General features: G+C 36.7%; 1 protein-coding gene across 1 annotated transcript in view; it reads left to right on the forward strand.

Annotated features, from left to right (window-relative positions):
* Positions 1-19,538, forward strand: part of LOC145994700 (long-chain-fatty-acid--CoA ligase ACSBG2-like) — a 100,924-nt gene extending 81,386 nt beyond the window's left edge. The window contains exons 9-17 of the mRNA XM_083130869.1: positions 2,005-2,073; positions 5,121-5,302; positions 6,235-6,400; positions 7,875-8,009; positions 9,915-10,064; positions 14,565-14,705; positions 15,302-15,427; positions 16,226-16,346; positions 18,901-19,538. Coding sequence (XP_082986995.1) covers positions 2,005-2,073; positions 5,121-5,302; positions 6,235-6,400; positions 7,875-8,009; positions 9,915-10,064; positions 14,565-14,705; positions 15,302-15,427; positions 16,226-16,346; positions 18,901-18,980 — 1,170 coding nt within the window. The 3' untranslated portion in view covers positions 18,981-19,538. The remainder of the gene's footprint in view (positions 1-2,004; positions 2,074-5,120; positions 5,303-6,234; positions 6,401-7,874; positions 8,010-9,914; positions 10,065-14,564; positions 14,706-15,301; positions 15,428-16,225; positions 16,347-18,900) is intronic.
* The last annotated feature ends 1,826 nt before the right edge of the window (positions 19,539-21,364 follow it).

Consider the following 21,364-nt stretch of genomic DNA (forward strand, 5'->3'; position numbering starts at 1 on the left):
ACATCTGATATGTTTTGTTCAGGATTTTGTTTTCAGTTAAAGCTTTTATAGAATTTATTTAACTCTTTCGCTTCGGGATTTTGCAAAGTGATACAAGTGACCTGCATAATTTTTTTGGGGATATTTTAAGAATTGCATAAATTTGTAAATAGTATTCTAAAGTACTGATATGAATACTATCATTATTCTTTGAACAAAGGACCACAGTCGGGAGCCCCCCTCTCCCCCTTGGTGTTTTATTTTTATTCTGATTGAAGTGGATGCAGTGGCATACCCAATAGGGGGGTATGGTATAGGTCATAACCCTTACTTTTGTTCCAGTATTTAAAACCAAAACAACAACAACAAAAAAAAATCCAGAGGCATGAAAAGATGGCAAAATAAGGGCTGGCCACTAAAGAAAAGTATACGGAACCCCCCACTTTGAAAATCCTGGGAATGCCAATATCATCTAGTAACTCTTGTCCTTGAGATCAGCGAGTGTCAAAACTTTTAAGTGCAGCCATTTTGCTTTCGTACACACGGTGATAGATTTTTTTTTTTTAATTATTCAGAATGATATTGAGCTCTTTCTGTGATAAACAGTTGAAATGCCAAACACGAGATGCCAACATGTTCTGGTAATGCTTTTCTTACAAGGCAACTTCCCTCAACATCAACAGCAACAAGATCATTTGAAATCGACTGTAGTCTCTTTCTATAAGTTACCAATAGTGAAGAAAATAGACTGAAGTCGCTTGCAACTATGAAGGAGTGTATGCGTATTTGAGAAATTATTGCATTAACACATCTCAATTTTAATTAACACATCTCTATTTTCATTATATCTGACTTGCCCAGTTGTTCATTATGAATCACAAGAGAATAAATTTATCTAATTTATATCGGAAATTAGATAATTTGAGATACATACAACAGTGCCAGATTGTAACACCCTTTGTGGTGTCCAGAGAAGGTTTTCAGTTTTTTCTACTAGCATACATTGGCAGTGGCTGTCCAGGCATTTTGAAAGGAGATGAGGTTAGATTTTTCAGTGCTATATCTTGCAGATCTTTTTGCATATTGGCTGTTTTTATTTATTTACTAGGAAAGGATATAAACCACCTAACATCCCTCTTGCATATGCCACTGTAAATTTGACTTCATCAGGGGAAATTGTGAAGGAATGTATATTATCACTCCTTTCAGAAAAATCTCTAAGTTTTTTCTTGAATGAATTAAAACTTTGGGAACCTTTCTCAGGATGCCACAGGAGTAATATTCAAAATGATTTTTAATGTTTTGAGTTCAAAGCTTGGAATTTCAAGCTCTTTTATTTGAAGGAATGAAAAGCAGTGCTTGGATGTAACTAGTTACTTGTAACATACACACCACTATTATTGTTAACTTGAAAATTTTTAACATGGGGAAGAACTAAATTTGGCAACACTTTCCAACTGTGTTCTCTGGATGCTAAAGTAAAAGGATTTTCATGGAATCACCCGTGGCAAAGAAGCTAGGCTTTGTTGCATAGTATATTTAAACATCCATGCAATATTGCAATTTGTAATTTTTAATTGAGTGTTTTGGGTGGAATACACATTCATTTGGAAGTTGCTTGCAGAGTATAATAAAATGAATATTCATTAAAGCCAAGCTTCCTCCTTGTTCTATAATTTATTTGTTGTAACAATATAAATATGGAGAGATTTATATCATCACCAGAAAGATTGAAAGATAGCAGGGGTCCCAGGTTAGACTCCCGGCCTGGTCATTGGTATTCTTTGCGTCCCCCTATCAATTTCATCATATCACCCACCCTCATCTTCGCAATTACCCAAAAGTGGCTGAAAAGTGATTTAAAATAAACCAAATCAATCTTTTTTTTATTTAAATTATTTATAATTCATTGTGTATAATTTGTTTGGAAGAAAATTTCTAGCAAGGAGTATTTTTCCCAATACTGGGAAAAAAAGGGTTTCCATCAACATTTAAAAAATAGGACTTCATTTTCTCTATTTGCAGATTGTGGATATATATGCTGCAATAACTATGGCAGGAACAGTTTACTTCGCAGATAAAGATGCTCTTAAGGTATGCAATATCAAACTTGTATATATATTGTTTTTCATCAGTTTTATCAATTTAAATGTTTCATAACACTAACTAAGCCCCGCGACACGTTAAGTTTGCAGCAGGTTTTATGTACTAATACACGCGAAAACGGCGCTCAGTCTCTCCCGTACCAGTCTTGCCTCAACCGCCGAGCTATTCAAATCACAGACAGTGAGAAAATCGGCAGTATTGCAGCGGAACTGTATACTGCTCGTACGTTTGGGTCTATATATGTGAAAAGTTGCTGCAAAGTTAACCTGTCGCGGGGCTTAGGCATTTTTTTTGTTTTATTTATATTTTAGTAATTTTGTTGCTATCTTAAGTTATACAGCAAGGCCTAAATTAGCTTTGCATGTAGACCTAAAACAAACTTTGCGAAACCTTTTTGTGGTTATCTGTAAATTTGTCATATTTATTTAGAAAATAAATTCAATGGTTCTTTTAAAGGCCATTTTTAGAAAATAATTTGCATGTGGTCAACTATAATCTACCCTGGTTATCTGTGGAGAAAGCAAACGAAAACAAGTGTCTGCACAAGTAGTAACCCGATGGCTTCACCAATGGACACGTGAGAGGGAATGGGATTGCATGGAGGGAGTGGGAAGCAACTGCAGTTACCAGCTCTTGCAGCAGTGTGTACTACTTAGCTCTGCCCACTCGATTTCCCCCCGCTCCTTTTGCAGAGCCTTGATCCACAGATTCTGGGGATAATCCTGCTTCCATCTGTCTTTCTGCGTCTAGTTATCCCAATAGGGAATCAAATCTAATAGCACTAACAGAACTATTGTTTGTTAAACATTCAGTAACTATCTCAAGTTTATCCTTGAAAAATTTGACATTAACCTTGACATAAATAAAGCATGTGTAAGTCTTCATACATTTCTTTTATTAGTTAATGATCATTGATTAAGTGTAATTTGTTTGCAAGAAAATTTCCACCAGAAAGTAACTGTAAAAGTAACTGTTATCTTTCAAGTACTAGTAACTGTAACATAGTTACTTTTTAAAATGAGTAACTTTCCAAACATTGGTCACAATGAATATAATGGGAACCTTCATGTTTGTATCTTGTAATGGCAATATGGACATTAAGTTACTTTTTTATCTGAAGATCTGGCCCACATAAAACTTTGACATTCCTCCAATTGCAACGTCCCACCTACACACAATTACCACACTCTAAACACTTCACTTAGGAGGACGGCAAAAGTCTACCCATATGCGCTAACTTTTTGTCAGCCGTAGAACATGGACTCAGAAATATCTCGGGGCTTGCTGGGTGTAAGGAAAGACTATACCAGCTTACTATATATATATATATATGTTTATTTTAGTCTCAACACAAGGGTGTCCGTTTGCACACTTACACACGTGTCTTTACCTGAAACCCTTACCACGCGCGTGCATTTACTTGTACCACACACGTGCTTTTACCTGTACCACGCACGTTCTTGTACCACCTTTGGTCTCGAAGAGATAAGGGGGGCAGGGAACATCCAATTTATTCCTCGCTGTGAGGCACCAGGGGGAGTATGGGGACCTAATTTTATTTAGGGCCTTGGTCGCCGCTGACGTCACGGGTTGCCCTGTAAAAGAGAGTAGGTTGTGCGTAGTACCCCAACCACAGCCGGGAATTGGCCGAAACCAATCGGTACTCCCGAATAACGGGCGCAGGGTAAAAGGATTAAAGGATGCCGCGACACCCCCGGCGTTAGCTGGGAATTGGCAAGCCAACCGGTGTCTCCTATGAAGGGACGGCAGGTTAGAAAGGAAGGTCCGGGTGCTCCCAGACAAGCCAGGCAGGTAGAACCTGGGCACCTATCAGCCTAAGCGAGCGGACCAGGTAGGTAGGTTGCTGCTAGGCTCTTCTTCTTCTTTCTTCTTTCTCCGTCCTTCCTTCTGGGATGGCTTCTAGTTCTCAGGCTGGGAGGCCAGTTAACCCTGGATGTTTGCCTGTTGACATCAGGGAGCCAACTGAGCTCCGGTCTCCCTGCGCTGGGTTTTATAGTCGCGGTGGCGCATGGGTGGTGAAAATTTTAACTACAAGTACGCGTTGCTAACTCATTTTTTTACATATTGCAACCTTGGTACTGAGAAACATCCGAGAAGTGACATTAAGAAAACACTAGTGGGAAAATCACTAGATGCACGTGTTAATATAAATTAAAACTGTGCGCATTCAGACAATACAATTAATAATGAGCCTCGCAGGACTCTGTAATTCTAAACAACGTGTTGAACAGTGTATATGACAATAATTGATAACATTTTCTGAATACAGCAACCACGCAGGGTCTAATAATAAGCGAAGCTAATAAACGTAGAGGTGGATCCGTTAGCGTTTACTGAATACAGCGACCACGCAGGGTCAAATAATACATAGAGGTGGATCCGTTAACACATTTAAACTAAAAGCGTACGCCTCGGAGGGACATATAGCATGCATTCTTCTTAACAAAATATAATATGGCGACCACGCAGGGTCGTTAAATGTGGCGACCACGCAGGGTCGTTACACAATGGTCCACCAATCCCTGAAAGTGTCACTGCCTGGAAACTGCAAGCTTGAGGTCATGCTGTCTGGAACCACAACCAGTACAATCTTCTGTCTCACTTAAAATGTCTTCTTTTGTTTTGTCCATCTGTGTCCTGAGTGCAATATTTCTTACTTTTATAAATGGTGTAGCATTTGTAGTACTAGATTTGTTGTACTTTGTACAAAATGCTTTTGTTCTAGATGACTATATAAAATTTTATCTATGGCATAGTGTCATAAGTTCTTGGACGTGTTTCACCATGTTCTAACAAATATGTCTGTTTTTATCAATGAAATAATGAATTCACTTCCTTGATATGTTTTAGTGTTTTCTTGATATGCTGATCTCCGCAATATTTATTTTTATCTACAGTCCAATTATTTCTATTTTTGCTAAAGGGGACTCTTTTCCTCCATTAAAAGGTGCAAATAACCTCAGTGCTGTTGCACCCATTATAACGTTGAATAATTTTCCTTCTGTTCATTCCAGGGTACACTTGTAAACACATTGAAGGAAGCTCGTCCAACTAGGTTCCTAGGTGTTCCTCGTGTTTGGGAGAAAATCAGTGAGAAAATGATCGAAACTGCACGGCAGAATTCTGGATGGAAGCGCAAAATTGCTGTGTGGGCGAAAGGCAAGGGCTTGGAGCATAGCATGAACAGAATGGAAGGGTTAGTGATGCTTTCTTTGTATGATAAATCAAAGATATCAGTTTGTACAGTCAACCAAAAATTACTGTTAGGGAATTCCAATTTACACCCTATCCTGAAAAAAAAAAAAACCACCTGTGCATCATATATTGCCACTTGATTCTTCCCTTAATATGGCTTTTCAGTCAAAAAGGAACATGAATTACTGGAGTAATTGCTGGTATGAAATTGCATAGTTGGGGCCACCCTGATAATGCAGTAGTAACATCACCTAGTCCAGAGTTGAAGGTCATATAATGAATGGTTCAGATTCTACTTTAAACTGTAAGTCGAGTCCCAATTAGTCTTATCTCTCCATGAAGTGAACTTAAAACTTCGGTTCGAACTTAAAAAAATTAACCTTTAGCGGAAGGTAATTCTGCCTATAAAGCCTCTGAGTAGTTTTTCAATTGAGTGGTTTTAAATGTGCATTGCTTCACAAAATTTTCATTCAAGGAAAAACAACCCCAACTGTGTATGATACTTTTCTGTAGATTAGTCTGTTACAAGCATATTGCAAAAAACTTGCATTTATGCAAAAATCTGCATGATATTCATTAGTTATTCCAGGTTATTTTCACAAAATGCTTAGGCAGAATATGCCAAGGAAAACTTCAATTTGTAAAGAAAAAGATGTGAAAGATGGTGATAATAAGCAATCCTGATTATTATACTGAAATGAAGATCTCGCTTATCTGTGAAACTGGTTTTTGAGAAGTTCTATATTTAAGTCTCGTCATCTTGTGGACTTGCAGTAAGTATTTGGCAATGGCCAATGAAATTAATAGGTGGTTTAATAACTAGCTTTGCTGATAAGAGAATAAGAAATTATAAGAGTAATGCTGATAAATTCATGTTCTCTCCTGAGAAGTGTCCATTTCTTCCCTAATGCACACACTCTTTCTTTTACACAGGCGAGACAGCATGACTTTGGGATATTGCATAGCAAACAAGCTGGTTTTTAAGAAAGTAAAACTTGCTCTTGGTCTGGACAGATGCGAAACGTTCATGTCAGCTGCTGCACCTATATCGCCTGATGTAGTGAAGTTCTTTCACAGCCTGGACATTCCTCTTACAGAGGTGAGTAACTTGATTGAAATAATTATCATGCCATAACTGAGAGTACTTATTGTATCGCATCTGTTGATGTTAATCATTCTTAAGGTGTTACTGGCATTTAAAAAAGTGTAAATTCAAAATTTCTGGTTTCCATAGGGTCAGATATTTATGGTGAATTAAAGATCAGAATTTCAGTGCAAAAACTGGATGCATTTCAGGATCAAAAGCCATATATAAAATGGCATTTGGGTGTTAAAATGGCGAATACAAGCCTAAATTGCATGTAAAAACTATGCTTAGTACACAAAATAAAAATTTCCTTTCTATTATCACATTTATGTAGTTATATCAGATTTAGTTTATTCCTGTGGAAAGAATACATTTTTGCAGCAGAATTAATAGATTTCCCATGATTTTGTATAATGCACAGGATAATTCAGACTTCAGTAACTGCTGTTGGAAAAGAAACTCAATTTCGTTTTTGAGTTTATTTTACAGGTAATTTTGCATGATTTCATTACTACTAGCATAGCCTTATGCTTCCAAATGTCTAAAACCTGGCCTGAATGTTCGACAAAAGCCAAGAGAAAAATAGTGAAATGGATGGCAGTAATTTTAAAAAATCTGTGGATCCATAATTGAGTCAATTCATATTGGTTATCTTCATTTGACAATGCAATCTTTAGATAATGTCCTTGTGTGTTGGTAGTCAACAAATTTCATAATTTGTGATGGTGTAGTGAATATACTGCGTGGAAAAGCTGAGTGTTTTTCCACATAGTTCTTATTCTTGCGACCGGTAAATTTTGAAGATCCACTGCCTTCATTGTCATTGGTTATGGCTCTGGGACACATTCCTGCATTGGTTAACCTATCAGGATTTTCATTCTCCACTAAGATGCAAGGATGTGCATTGGGTAAATTTTACCCACAATCAAAATTGCTTCATAAATCCAAATTATGGTTGATTTAAAGCATTTAAATAATACCTCTATTGATTAAACTAATTTTATTATTTTTGAACATTTTTATTGTTACACAATTGATGAAAATTAGGGGAAAAATCACGTTGAAATGCCAAACTGAAACACACGAGCACACAGTGGGTACAATTTACCCAAGCAGTGTTTCTATAGCAGCATGTGTGTGTAACAGTCAGTCTCGCAGTGGATTCAAGGAGAAAGTGGCCTGAGGCACTCATTAAAAATGATCACAATATTTATTTAAATCATCTGGGTAAATTTTACCCATACGCATATCCTTATGGGGTTAAATTGGTTGGTGGGAGTTCTGTCAAAGCGTAAGAATGCATGAATTGAATATGCCAGAACCTATGATAATGAAGGCAGTGGACCTTCAAAATGAATGTTACAAGAACAGGGAGGAAACTTTATTTTCCTAAAATTTCATGCTATTAAAGTAGTAAGTGTTCACGACCCTGAAGGCGGCATCACATTTTAGGTATATTTTAATTATTATTTTTTTTTTTTGACAGGCATTTGGAATGTCTGAAGCAGCAGGAGCTCATACTCTTGGGAACCCTCACTCGTTTAGAATTGGCAGTGTTGGAAAAACATTACCAGGTGCCTATACAAAGATATATGAGGAAGACGCAAAGCATCAAGGAGAGGTAAAGTTAATGTGCTAATTTCATTAATATTTTAAAACTTTGAAGTAATGGGACATTGTGATTACAAATGCATACCTCACAAAAAATTACAAAATTGTAACTCTAAAATAACAGTAGTAAGGAAAGGATTGCAAATTTCGTACATATTTGTAATAATAATAATAATAATAATAATAATAATAAAAAAAAAAAGCTGCCTGTATTATAGGGATGGACCGATATAAAATTTACCTATAACCATTCACCAATGTTCTACCATTCCAATATATAATTCCAAATGTTCACTGATCCCCTTAATAAATGTATGTTACCAGATGAATCAAGCTTTTGCAAAGGAAGCTGCATACAGAGACATAAAAAATAAATAAATACAGCATGGATATTTGTTTATATACAAAAATTATAACAAAATGGCACAATATTGAAGTAAATTGCAAGTTATTTATAGATATATTGGATCTGTAAAATTATCAGTAATTTTACAGATGCATCGATATGCCTCTATTAGCCAATACCAATAGAGTACCAATTCATCTATTCTATCCCTACTGTATTGTTAAATATTTATGTAGGCCTACTTGCGAGTATAAAATACAACACAAATGTCTTACCTTCAATACTTCATTTGAACAGGAACTCCATTCTTCTCTGCTATTTGGTAAATTTCATGGTAACATTCACAACCTGTTTCTATTGACCGCTCTTTCATTTTCAGAATAATTCTTTTTTCTATAGAAATTACAGCCAAATTACTCGACCAGACTTGCCCTTGTCGCTCTAGACTTAATCCTCTTTAGAGGAGAGAAACTTCTTTCAACCATCGCAGTTGTAGATGGAGATGTTAATCCCAATTCTTCACAACTTTAAGCATATCATCATGGAAGAAGAGTAAATAGTGTCCTTCTGAATAGTTCATTACTTATGTCACCCATTCTAGGTCACTACTCACAACACAGCACGTAATATAAATCACAAAAATATACTTCATTCATTTCATTCACTCACTACACTACACACAACCTCACTTTAAAAGAATTCCACATGCTCTAAATGCCTGCCAATGCAATTTAAGCTCCATTTAGATGTGTCCTGCCTTTGTCGTTTTTAATTTTTAGCTGCAGTCAAGCCACTGCCGGTGGCAGTGGCTACTCCCCAACTACACAACCAAAAATTTCTCATCAATGTGGTGATACACCTTACCTGATTGAAGAGGACAAGCTCTTTTTCTACGCATCTGCAAGTCTTCATTATAACAGTCCCGTTCTTGTCCCAGGAGGAATTTCTTTTTAGTGCCAAAATTTCCCATTCCTGGGAGAATTCAATGCTGGAAACAATGGGTTCACAGCACTGATCAGAATAAGTGTGAAGACTGGCACTCAACACATGCACTTCCTTCTCTTCATTACCTCATATCATAAATTCATCAAAGGAGGTGTGCAAGGTTGCCAACTATCAAGAAATCAGGGTTGGCATCATCTTATTGAAATATAAAATTTTATGCAAATTATCTAATCTAATTTTCTTCTTTATTTGTCTCTGTGCCTCAGGCTTTGCAGATAGCCCCTGATTGGTGTATATTGTACTTTTATTTCAAATTAGTACTGTTCAGAATTTCCATGTATTGCAACTGTAAGAATGCACATAAGTTGTGAATATAAATTAATTTTATTACATTTTGGAAGGAAGCAGAGGGGTTTAGCTGTACATGAAAATAAGTTCTTGTATATCTATTGACGTATCTGAATTCTAGGATCATACATTAGTGTTTATTTTTCTCTGATAATTAAATGAATTTGTAAAATCAAACATGGAAAAATAAAAGTACTTGCCTTTGGACTGACCAAAACTGATTTGATTTATAATTTGGTCAAAATGCTCACTTTGTTTTATAATTTTCTCTTTTAGATCTGTATGGGAGGACGACACGTATTCATGGGTTACCTACTTCAGAAGGAGAAAACTATTGAAGCTCTTGACGATGAAGGCTGGCTACATTCGGGTGACATAGGAACAGTGGACAATAATGGATTTTTGTATATAACTGGAAGAATAAAGGTACACTTCCTAATTCATTACAAACTGATCTATTCTGTCAACACAATAAGAAACACAGCACACAATTATTGTTCATTGTTTTTAAGAAATGTCAGGCATTTCATAAGTTTGTCTTTCTCATCTTAACTGCATTGAGTAGTTCACTCATGATCTTGTCACCAAAGGCTCCAGGTTAAAGTCCTGACCTTGGCATAAGTGTTCCTTTATAGTGTCCCTTCATCAGTGACATTTAGTTAACATTCATCCTCATTGTATTCAGCCATAAAATTGCAGGAAAGAGAAAAAAAGTCTGAATGCAAAATACAAGTAAATGTAAAGAGCAGGACTAAAACATGTGAAAGATCAGGTAGAAGGTAGGGAATGAGCTTTCAGACTTTCACACTTATCTTCCCCCCCCCCCCCCCAATTTAACCTTGACAGTGCTGTTGAGAACTGCGAAAACTGATTTTTCTTATTTTATGCTATGTTTATTCAGTTTCTGGACTTTTGGCAGGTAAATTTTCAACAATAATTGCAAATTTGTAATTTCACATTTCTGCTACATGTTTGTTGTTTATATTAGAGCTGGGCTGATGTGACTTTGAACTGACACCACTTGCCAATTTCCACAAATTCTAATGTTTAAACATTAATGTATAATATTGCATTACCCAAATAAATCTACCAGCTCAGATTAAAAATATTCTGAGAATTACACGTGAGTTAATTAAAACATTACAATTTAGAAGATGTAAGTGAGTACTAAAAAGATTTCCGCGAAACTTACTTGTAAATGTTCTATTAATTTCGGTGGCCTCTGCTACCATCCACTTGGGAAACTCTGTTTCACTGTTGGGTTGACTTCCGGTTTCTGTAGTTTCCTCGCTTACCGCTAGAAGTGCTGGTGTAACGAGTTTGTCTGCTTCGTGTGATAGGTTTGAGTTGTTGCAAAAGCGGGAGCGAAACATGATGTGCCCGACCACTGTCTATATTCAGCTCATGTGGAAAGTGCAGAATTTCGTGCATCTCTCTAATTTTTGTGTCAATCATTGTGTGCGCTGTATGCCTAACTGAAACTTTTTCGATCCTGTGTTTGTTAAACTTGAGGTGCTTTGCTAGTCCGGTAGTTTTTTTTTTGTTTTTTTTTTTTTTGCTGCTGCATCGGATGAGTGCTGTTGTATACGTTCATTGATGGATCTGCCAATGTAATGAGTTGCACTCACACTGGGCATTATATACTCCCGGGTTGTCAAGTGGTGAAAGGAAAGATCTCTTGTGTTTGCTTAGGGCACTGGCTATTTTGTTCACTGGTTTGTGTGAGAGTTTGTCATACTGTTTCAGGGTCTTGGCTAGGCGGGTGGATGTAGTCTGGTGGTAAGGGAAGGCAATCCATTTTGTTTTATTGCTGTTGGCTGGGTGGTGTTGGTTAGGTTGTCGCACCTGCATTTCAGCTTTGCTACACCATGTAGAGTTGATGTACTGTGTACCCATTTTGATGTCCTATGTCTGTAACCATAGTAACTTCTTCCTTCAAATCCTCTTCACTTAAGCAGTGCGAGAAAGCTCTTCAGTTTGCTCCTCCTTTTGATGGTTAGATCTAGGAAGTTGATAATGCCTTGCTTTTCCCATTCTATTGTGAATTTCAACCTGGGATGAATGTTGCTAAGTTTTTTCCATAAGTAGATCTATTTCTTCTTCCTTTTTGTAAACTACAATGGTGCCATATCGTATGTACCAGAGTATTCTGGTGAGTGAAGGATATCCTTTTCGGCTAGGTGCATCACAATGTTGGCTATGGGTGCGGACAGGGGGTTGCCCATGGCTAATCCTTCTGTTTGTATGAAGTATTTGTCTTCAAACTGAAAATAGTTGTGCGTGAGGCAGATTTGCAATAACTTGGATACATCACACTTCCACTTGCGAGACCTTATTGGCAGCAAGCCATCTTTTCACCGAGGTGAGGACTAGGTCGATCGGGATGGAGTTATACATGTTGTCTACTATATCGATACTAGAGAGTTTGGCATGGTTGGCTTGCACTTGAGATTATTAGTTCTTTGGCATCTGTGCTGTTGCAGAAAATGTATGTCAGTTTGTGGTTGTGTTCAGAGATTTTTTTTTAGCCAGTTTGAAGTGGATCGTTGGTTGGTTGAACCCTGCCCTGCGATCGAGGTGCATCGGAATTCCCCGTTTGTGTTTTTTAGGAATGCCATAGGCTATGGCGGGGGATGGGTGGGTGTTGAGTAGTAGTTTGCCATCCTTCTGGTTCAGTGTGACACAACTTTCAACTGCATGCTTAATGATAAGCTTGCACTTTTTGGTTGGGTCACTTTCGATGGTTATGTAAGAATCACTATTTAGTTTTTCATGCATCTGGCGAGAGTAGTCACCTTGATACATGATCACGTACTGGTTTGTTTTATCAGATTTTATGCACCAGCAGTTCTTTTCTTCCAGCCAAGATTTGAAGTGTGTTGGAACTGACCTGATTTTTATGTGGGTTGGGTGGGATTTGGTGCTGTCAGAGTGTAGCGGGTTGGGTGCAAAATTCACTGCTTTTTCTGCTGCACATATGAGGTCAAGGGTGGGAGGTTCACTGGTTAGTATATTGAATTTGTCACCGAAAAAAGAGGAGATTTTTTAAGGATTGAGGAACGTTGATGTTTGTTAGGTTGACAACATTGTTCACTTGCAACAACTCAAACCTATCGCAAGCAGCAGACGAACTAGTTACACCAGCACCCCTAGTGGTAAGCAAGGAAACAGGAACAGGAAGTCAACCCAACAGTGAAGCATAGTTTCCAAAGTGAATGGTGGCCGAGGTCACCGAAATTAATAGAACATTTACAAGTAAGTTTTGTGGAAATCTTTTTAGTACTCACGTCTTCTAATTATCAACAGTGTTTTTAATCTCCTCTAACATGAATTACAATTTAGTTGCGAACACACTATACAACAGTGTTGGATTTTAAAATAATTAAAACTATGCATTTTGCATAATTCCAAGGATAATTGGACTCCAAACAATTGTTGTGTGAAACCTCTGCACACCCTGAGAGATACGCAGACCCTTAAAAAGCACCAACTGGTATCAGCGATTACATTCAAATGGGTACTTTGAGGCCAATACCAATGATATCTCTAATTTTTACAAATTTAAGATATTTAGCTTTGTATAGTATTTCCTCAAAACTCATTTTTACTCTGAACATGGGTTTTTATTATCACAATAAATTATGAATAAAATTTGATCTTGTAGATCATACCTATTTATATGAAAATAGTTGAAATATTTTGAAGGAACTAAGATGCTGTAGGGTAAGATGTCTCAACTCTTTCACCCCTATAATCCACCCTTGATTGAAATATAACGTATGTTCTAGAACCCAGTAATAAAATGTTAATGATATAAGTGAACAGGTCCCACACCGTGCCTGTGCAGTCTTTGTAAGCTTTGGGCTCCTGCTACAGGATGTGCACAGGTTTGAGTCTTGAAATTTCAGCCTGTGTATGGGAACGGTGGTCAATCACCATCATGAGAAAATTGGGGAGCTATGCATTAGTAGCATAACCCAGTCGTAGAAAACCTACGGTGCTGACTGGCAGTTGGTCATGCTGACTACAAGTCTCCCCATAACTGGTTGGATAATCCACCTCTGGTCGGAGTGAGGATGGGAGTTGGTAGGTACCTTAATCTGTTATGCCACGGATGGTTGTTGTTATTATAGAAGTGAATAGAGAATTGTATCTTTGGGTGATAAAATGAAGCAGCACCATGGAGGAAGGTTTTAAAACAAATCCAATTACAAGCAGGAGCTAGCCTAGGCTCCCACATGCCGCCTCCGAAACCTCTTCAGGCTAAAAGGCCTGTATTAAACCAGTCCTTCCAAATTCTTTGTAATTAATCACGTTTGTCATATACATTTGTAAAGCAAAGAGGCCTAGAACTCATTCATAATCAAATTTCCACTTTAGGTGCATCACACTTTAAACTGTAGTACGCCCAGTGCCTATTAGCCCATCTGTGCATAAAGCAGACTTATAGAACTTTGCTAAACTCATAACTTCTCATTGAAAAGTTTGTGAAAATTGTGATTAAAGTTGTTTGAACCTTGAACCCTGAGTTTTAACCAAACTCTTGATGTCAGAACTTTATATATGTAAAACAAGGTCAAAATCTGATTTTGGAGGAAGAAAGCCAATAAACTAAGGTATTCATTACCACAAGTTAGAGAAAATCAATTTTCTCTGCTCTATTATTTCGAGCTTGGAAACTAAAGAAGCAGGCAAACTCATCCACATCAACACAAATTGTATCCATTAAATGCAAGATCAAAAGTTGAATGAAAGCTCTCTGAAATTACAAATTGTACTTTGTATGTGCAATACACTTTGGCATCAGGATGAAGTCCAACGAAACACCTCATTTCGTGAAGTGCACTTGTGTATGTTCAAGTATACTATGTGTTAAGTTAATGCAGAAATATGAAATTTCGTAATTATTGAAATTTTATTTTGCAGGAATTAATCATCACAGCCGGTGGAGAAAATATTCCACCTGTCCTCATCGAAGATGTAATTAAAGGCGAATTACCATGCATCAGCAATGCTATGCTTATAGGAGACAAAAGGAAGTTCTTATCTATTTTATTAACCTTCAAGGTAAGTCCACATTCTGTAAATTCAACATCCAAAAACCAAAGTTTTCTTTTTCTTTTAATGCTACCAAAACTAATAGCAAAGTAAAATGATTACTAATTATTCATGTTTGCTGCATTTTTAACCCATTAGCCTTGACTTGCATCAGTTTTCCATGTAAACTTAGGAGTGAAAATAAACTTATGCACGAGTGAACAAAAGTAAAAAAAATGGGGGTACTAATATATATTTTTTTAAACTATTTGATCTATTAAATTTCATTTACAAACTTATACAGTAGTCTCCTTCAGAAATCAAACTGTTGGGTTCATTTTCTGGTAAGGACAGTTTGGATTCCACTTTAAACTGTAGCTCCATTCCCAATTAGCCTACCTAAGCAATGATCATAACCATTTTTGCCAAGATACTTTTCTTGAACAAAATTTTTGCACTTCTCGTGCATTTAAACAAAAAATAGTATTCATTAATGCTGTGAAAATTTCAGATTGTCAAAATTAGGTACCTATAGTGCAATAGAAATTTGGAATTGATTTTTGCATATACTGTGTGAAGCAAGCTTGGAGATATTGATATGAAGCATCATAAAATTTTCTTTTCAGACTGATGTTAATAGTGATACTGGCGAACCTTCAGATAATCTTATTCCTGCTGTTCAAGACTGGTGCAAATCCGTAGGCAGCTCAGCGACGACAGTTTCTGAAATTCTTTCCAGTCCTGACAGCAATGTAAGTTTTATTACAGAAACCTAGCATGACTTGTAATTTTTGTTTTGTACTTTTTGCATATAAGATCTGATGCTTCCATGTATTAATATTATTATATGAATTTAGTTTTGATGAGTAGAAATAAAATTCTAGGTGAAAGTACCACAAGCATTGAGGATCAAACTTAACCAGAATTTTCATTTTGTTCTGAATGGTTAATGTTTTTTCACTTTCTGAAGACACGAAAATGTCAACCTCACTTCCATATAGTACACCCTGGACTTTATATTTCGGACTAACAAGGCTTGGACGTGTTGACCCATGGCCAGTAAAATCTCTGTGGGATTTGTTCTGTCCATGTGTGTTTGTGATTGTCCCTTCATTTGTTTAATCTTGTCACCATTCATTCTATTCTTCACAATTAGTCAAAAGTGGCAGAAACGTGAAGTAAAATAAATCAATTCATTCATTCATTCATTTTTAAGATTCAAAAACACATGGGAACAAAAGTTGCTTCTTGGTTCCTAATGCTCAGAAAAAGTTCAGAATTTTTATTAAATTTCCCACAGAGCCTAATCAGAGCTGAAGTTTCATAACAGTCTGAAAGAAACTGTTTGTTTGTATTACAATTTATATTAGCCATTAAATTGAGGAACAAACCTCATAAATCAGATTTTTAATATTTGAATTGACAGAATGCTACACTGAAAAGGCATGGGTAGGAATGAATATTGTTCAGAAAAGTGGGAAATGTGGTCCATTCTCAATTTCAAGTGATGTTATAATGCAATGGTTTTCTTTACTCGTTTCCTTTTACAGGTAATGAAAGCAATCCAGGAAGGTATTGATCGTGCAAATAAACAAGCAATCTCCAATGCTCAGCGAGTGCAAAAGTTCAAGATTCTTGCAAAGGATTTCTCAATTCCAGGAGGAGAGCTAGGTGAATATGATATTCTGTTTCAATTTTTAAAAATACAGAAGGTTGTTCGCTTTATATCCGACCATTTTTGACTGGTACTCACCTTAAGAGATACCGTGCCACCACCACTGATCATGTTCTATTGGACCCCCAGCATTGTAGACTATCGCCCGGCATCGCAGTTTCCATTGCAGCAAGCTCCGGCGCAGGACAGGCATGGGAATTCTGTCCCACTCCAGGGTGCGCGGGCAGTGATGTTGAAGTCGTTTCAACAGTCCAAATGCGCAAAAATCCATTTGACTGGGATCTGGGCTTTTCACAGGAATGTCTTCAAACGGAATGACACGAATTCCTAATTCCTCTGCCATTTCCTGATAAAAACTTAGTGATGTTCTGGTGGTATGACTCGAAGCCTTGTCCATATGGATCATCATCTGGTTCGCGTCCATTCTATACAATTGTGGGATGTCTCTCCGATAGATAGGTGTCAGAATGTAGTCTTGGAAGTACCTGGTATTCACCTTCACGTTTTTGTCCACCTTGCATATCAACTTACCCTCATATCCGAATCCCGTCGCAACCATAAAGCCATGAGGGGAAACTTTCCCTGCACTGACGAACAAAGTTGCTGCACCCCTTGCCGTCAATGTCACGGTATGTGACACTTTGCTTGCAGCTCTTCTCCTGATGGTTTTCGTGGGTGAATGTTTCGCAAGGAGAGCCTGTTGTGTGTAACGGGCCACAATAGGTTTCACAGTAGTCACCCCGAGTGTTTCACAATGCGTACGTATGAAAACTTAGCATGGAAAAGGGCCATTATGTAACCCCCCCAATACCGGTTGATTTTCGGCGCCATTTGATAACATTCACTACCAACACACTCACACCTACAAGGTCAGACACAACACTGCTCCTGCCAGCAGACCCATAGTTCCAGCATGATATGCCAGGTGGCAGCATCGAATCGAAAATGGTCGGATATAAAGCGAACAACCTCTGTAGTAGGCAACATCATCTGCTAATTTGATAAAACCTGCATAAACAACAGTAAATTAATCCAGAAGCATTCTAGGATAATGTATGTAAATGCTTGCTTTTGAACATCATAATATTTAAATTTCCAATTGCATGCACATGCTAAAATATTGTTACAACCTGCACATTTTGTAACTTTCAATCATAATTGTGAATGTACATGTTAAAAGGAAAAAGATATAGTGTCACCCTGATTTCTTAATAATATCTATAAATTTACATGTATGGCTCAGTTGTGACGCAAACGTGAACGCACCAATCAGGGCGCTTTTGATCAAATGTATTAACTTAATCTAATAAAGTCGGCTCGTTTAAGGCAAATTGCATTTGTTATGATGTAAATGTAAACTCTCAAATCAAAGATTATCAATGTTAATGAACTAACCTAATTGTGATTAGATGATGGCGGAACATTTAAATTTGTATTTTACAAAATGTAAGATTTTATCAACGTTAAAGAAATAATTGTTAACTCAAATTAATATGTAAACTTTCCTTGTAAATTATTCAAAGCCAAACTATGTATTTTGCAAATATCTTTGTTATAATTCAGAATATTGTATCTGGAAATTACCTAAAGGACTGTGCTCGAGACTGGAAACTTGGGTATAAATACGATGCGTTTCGGCCTGGAAAGGTGGTCTGTTCTGGTGTCAGTCTAGGAAGAAGTGAAATAGGTTTAAGCCGCTCTTCTGGCCTAGACTGGCCAATTAGGAACGATCCAACCTAGGAAGAGGTAAAATAGGTTTAAGCCGCTCCTCTGTAAACCCTAGGTTGGTCGAATGGGATGACAGTTCCAATTTAGGAACTAAAACCTAAATTGGCAATCTCAGGTGATAACTCCAAATCTAGGAAGAAGTGAAATAGGTTTAAGCCGCTCTTCTGCAAACCATAGATTTGGGCCACCTTAGTGTTGACTTTCCAGTAAGTATTATTTTATCTTCAAGAAGCTGATCTTCAAGTTCCAGTTACGAGGTGGTTAAATAAACATTTATCTAAAACTTTTCAAACCTTGGTTGGAGTCTTAATAAACCTACCCTGAGATAGGTTTCATTGTAGACCATTAGTCAGTGTCCACGACTACAGGAGTAAAGGGTAAGAAGAGTTACCAGGAATGTAACAATATGCTTCATAGAAAAATAAGTACAAATCTGTTATGTAATCAAGTAATTACGTAAAATAAAGTTGATAAGACAAAACCTTTTAAAAGTAAGTCTCATGGAAAAAGTAACTCGTTTACGTGTATTTATTTATGTGATAAGAAATTCGAAACCATTTCTAAAGTCAGTGTTGCATTTTGTTTTCCTCGATTTGAACCTAATGAGTTCAAAAGCTCATCAGGTTCCAATTCCAGAAGAAAACCAGGCAACATTGGTACAAGAGAATCAAGTGTCTTGATATTACAACAGTGGTTACTTTCAAACAGTGTAATTATATTTTATATTGTAGTTTACTTATAAACTCTTAAATTTATACTAGTAGAATTTCTAATTTGTAGTAAATGCAACATCTATTGACAAACTACGTGTTATAATTGCAGGTCCAACTCTGAAAATAAAGAGAATGACTGTAGCAGAGAAATACGCAGATGTAATAGAAGATTTCTACCAAGGATCATAACTCGACAACTTGAATAAGTGAATTAATGTTTCTTCCATTTGAGATAACTGTAAATTGGACACCAGAGTGGATTCAGACTTTCCTATGACATGACAATTTAGACACAGATATTATTTTGCGATTGACACATTGCTATTTATAAAGAATAACATTCAAAAAGTGCACAAGTCTGTAAATGAAAGTGTAATTGGAAGACAATTAATATCCTCAAGCTTTCGAATGTCTGTGCATACCTCCAATTGATGCCTTAATTGAATTGTAAATCTAAATAGTTTAAAGATTGTGAATTGTAGAAAAATATTTCTTTAAAGTTATATACATAGATATTGTAATATATTATTTTTGTAAAACTCCTTTTGGAAATATTTGTAAAGAGGTACTTAATGTTTGTACTTAATATTTTATACTCGTTGGAGTAGAGTATTATAAAGCATCAGTCTCTTCCATGTTTATATTTAAGGTGGAACTTGTTAAATAATTTTTGAACATAGTTAAGGTGCCATGAATTTGTTCAACATGGTATATTTGTAAATAAATAAATGGTTTTTGTTTTCTGAATATATATAATTTTTTTTGACTTGTCCTTAATACAAGCTTAACACTAGAACGACTGCTACAATGACTATACGTTAATGTCTGATCGGGTTTATTGGACCCCAGGGAAATATATATTTTTTTTCAGGCATTCAATTTTTCTAATTTATATCAATGACTGAAAATAATGTTTCAGGTTATTTATTAATTATATTTAACCATTTACATGTTTCTAATATGTTGCATGTTTTACAAAATAACTTCAAACATTGAATTACATATATGTTCAAAAAAAACAACTTGAGTTTTAAGTATAATAGTTTTCTTATATTTGTAACATTTTTATCAGGCGTCCAGTATTAGTTATTGATTTGTAAGAATTTTCATGTTTTTATTATTTACTGTTTGTTAAAAATAACTTACAACATAGATTAACATGTGTTACATAGAACACGTGAATGCTGAGTACAAACATTTTGCTTACATTTAGAGCACACTGTTTTTGTTTTCCGATCGATTTTTGATGGACAAATGTGACCTCTCCTTCTGGATTGCTTCTGTACACCTTACTCTTCATTTGAACATCCATTGGCTTGCTCATCCATTACTAGTTTGCCACTGAGCTTCCTTCCCAAGAACCTTCTACGTCTACCCAATTTCGCTCACAGTTCTTCCGGATGTAATGTTTGGTACAAAACATGCATTTAGTGCACTAATGTAGATAGTCATGAAATATCACCATTGGCCATCTCAAGAGTTTTTAATTTCACACTAGTTTCGTACCATTTGGTCCAATTTGTCAACACCAAATTTTATGTTAAGTAATTATAACATCAGGCTTTAGCTGTGCTGTGGAAGCATCTATTTTCGGCTGTTCATGCAACGTAGAAAGTAGAATCACCACCTTGTTCTTCTTGGGGCAATATGATGCTATCATGAGATCATCTTGAAATCAAAACAAAGTGGAGCAAAACAATCTGTTTTGTGGCAGTAAACTCTGGTGGCAGCTCTCCTTTGTTCTTTCGCATTGTGCCGACCAGAGTAAGTTTGTTGGCAAGTAGATCCCTTGCAAGAGAGAGACAGGTGAAGAAATTATCGTATGTGATGTTTCTTCCACTGCCTTCAATTTCCTTCTCTCTCTCTCTCTCTCTCTATCTATCTCTCTCTCTATCTATCTCTCTCTCTCTCTCTCCCCCTCCCTCCATCCCTCCCCCCTCCATGATTTTTCTCCCAATTATCTCCAGCTTCCTTTCCCTTGTACATTTGAGCCTTCCAAACATAAGCTGTTTGAGAATCACAAATCAGCCACAGCTTGATTCCGTACTTGCCAGGTTTTGACGGCATGTACTGTATAATGTGGTATCACCCTCTAAAAGTGACAAGTTGTCATGCTGCAACCAGGAATGTATACTTCTCGGAGGTACACAGTCAGTGTCTCAAACACATCTCTTGTAGGTTCGAGCTTATCTGGAGACCTATGCTTTCTTCTATTCTCAGTTTTCAAAATGCATTACTAGAGTTATTGCCTTGAACCTATCAAGACTCATTATTTGAGAATATAGTGGAAGAGATTCTACTCGAATATACATTTCATTCACATCTTCATTCTTTGACTTGAATACGCCCGTGAGAATGACTAGTCCAATATATTTTTTCAACTCTTCTGTTGTCAGTTCCTTGCACTGGTCGACATACACTAAACGGCCTTCCTTGGTCCACGAGCAAATCTTCTGAAGTGGTTCTCGAAAAAAAAAGAATGTCTACGCAGGAGATTCACATTGTCTTTCTGCCCAGCATGTCGGACCTTGTTTTTCTTTGACGTTGCATGCTTTGTTGCCCCACTGGGTTAG

The sequence above is a fragment of the Lepisma saccharinum genome, chromosome 11, assembly GCF_977018435.1.
Source record: "Lepisma saccharinum chromosome 11, izLepSacc3.1, whole genome shotgun sequence".
NCBI lineage: Eukaryota > Metazoa > Arthropoda > Insecta > Zygentoma > Lepismatidae > Lepisma > Lepisma saccharinum.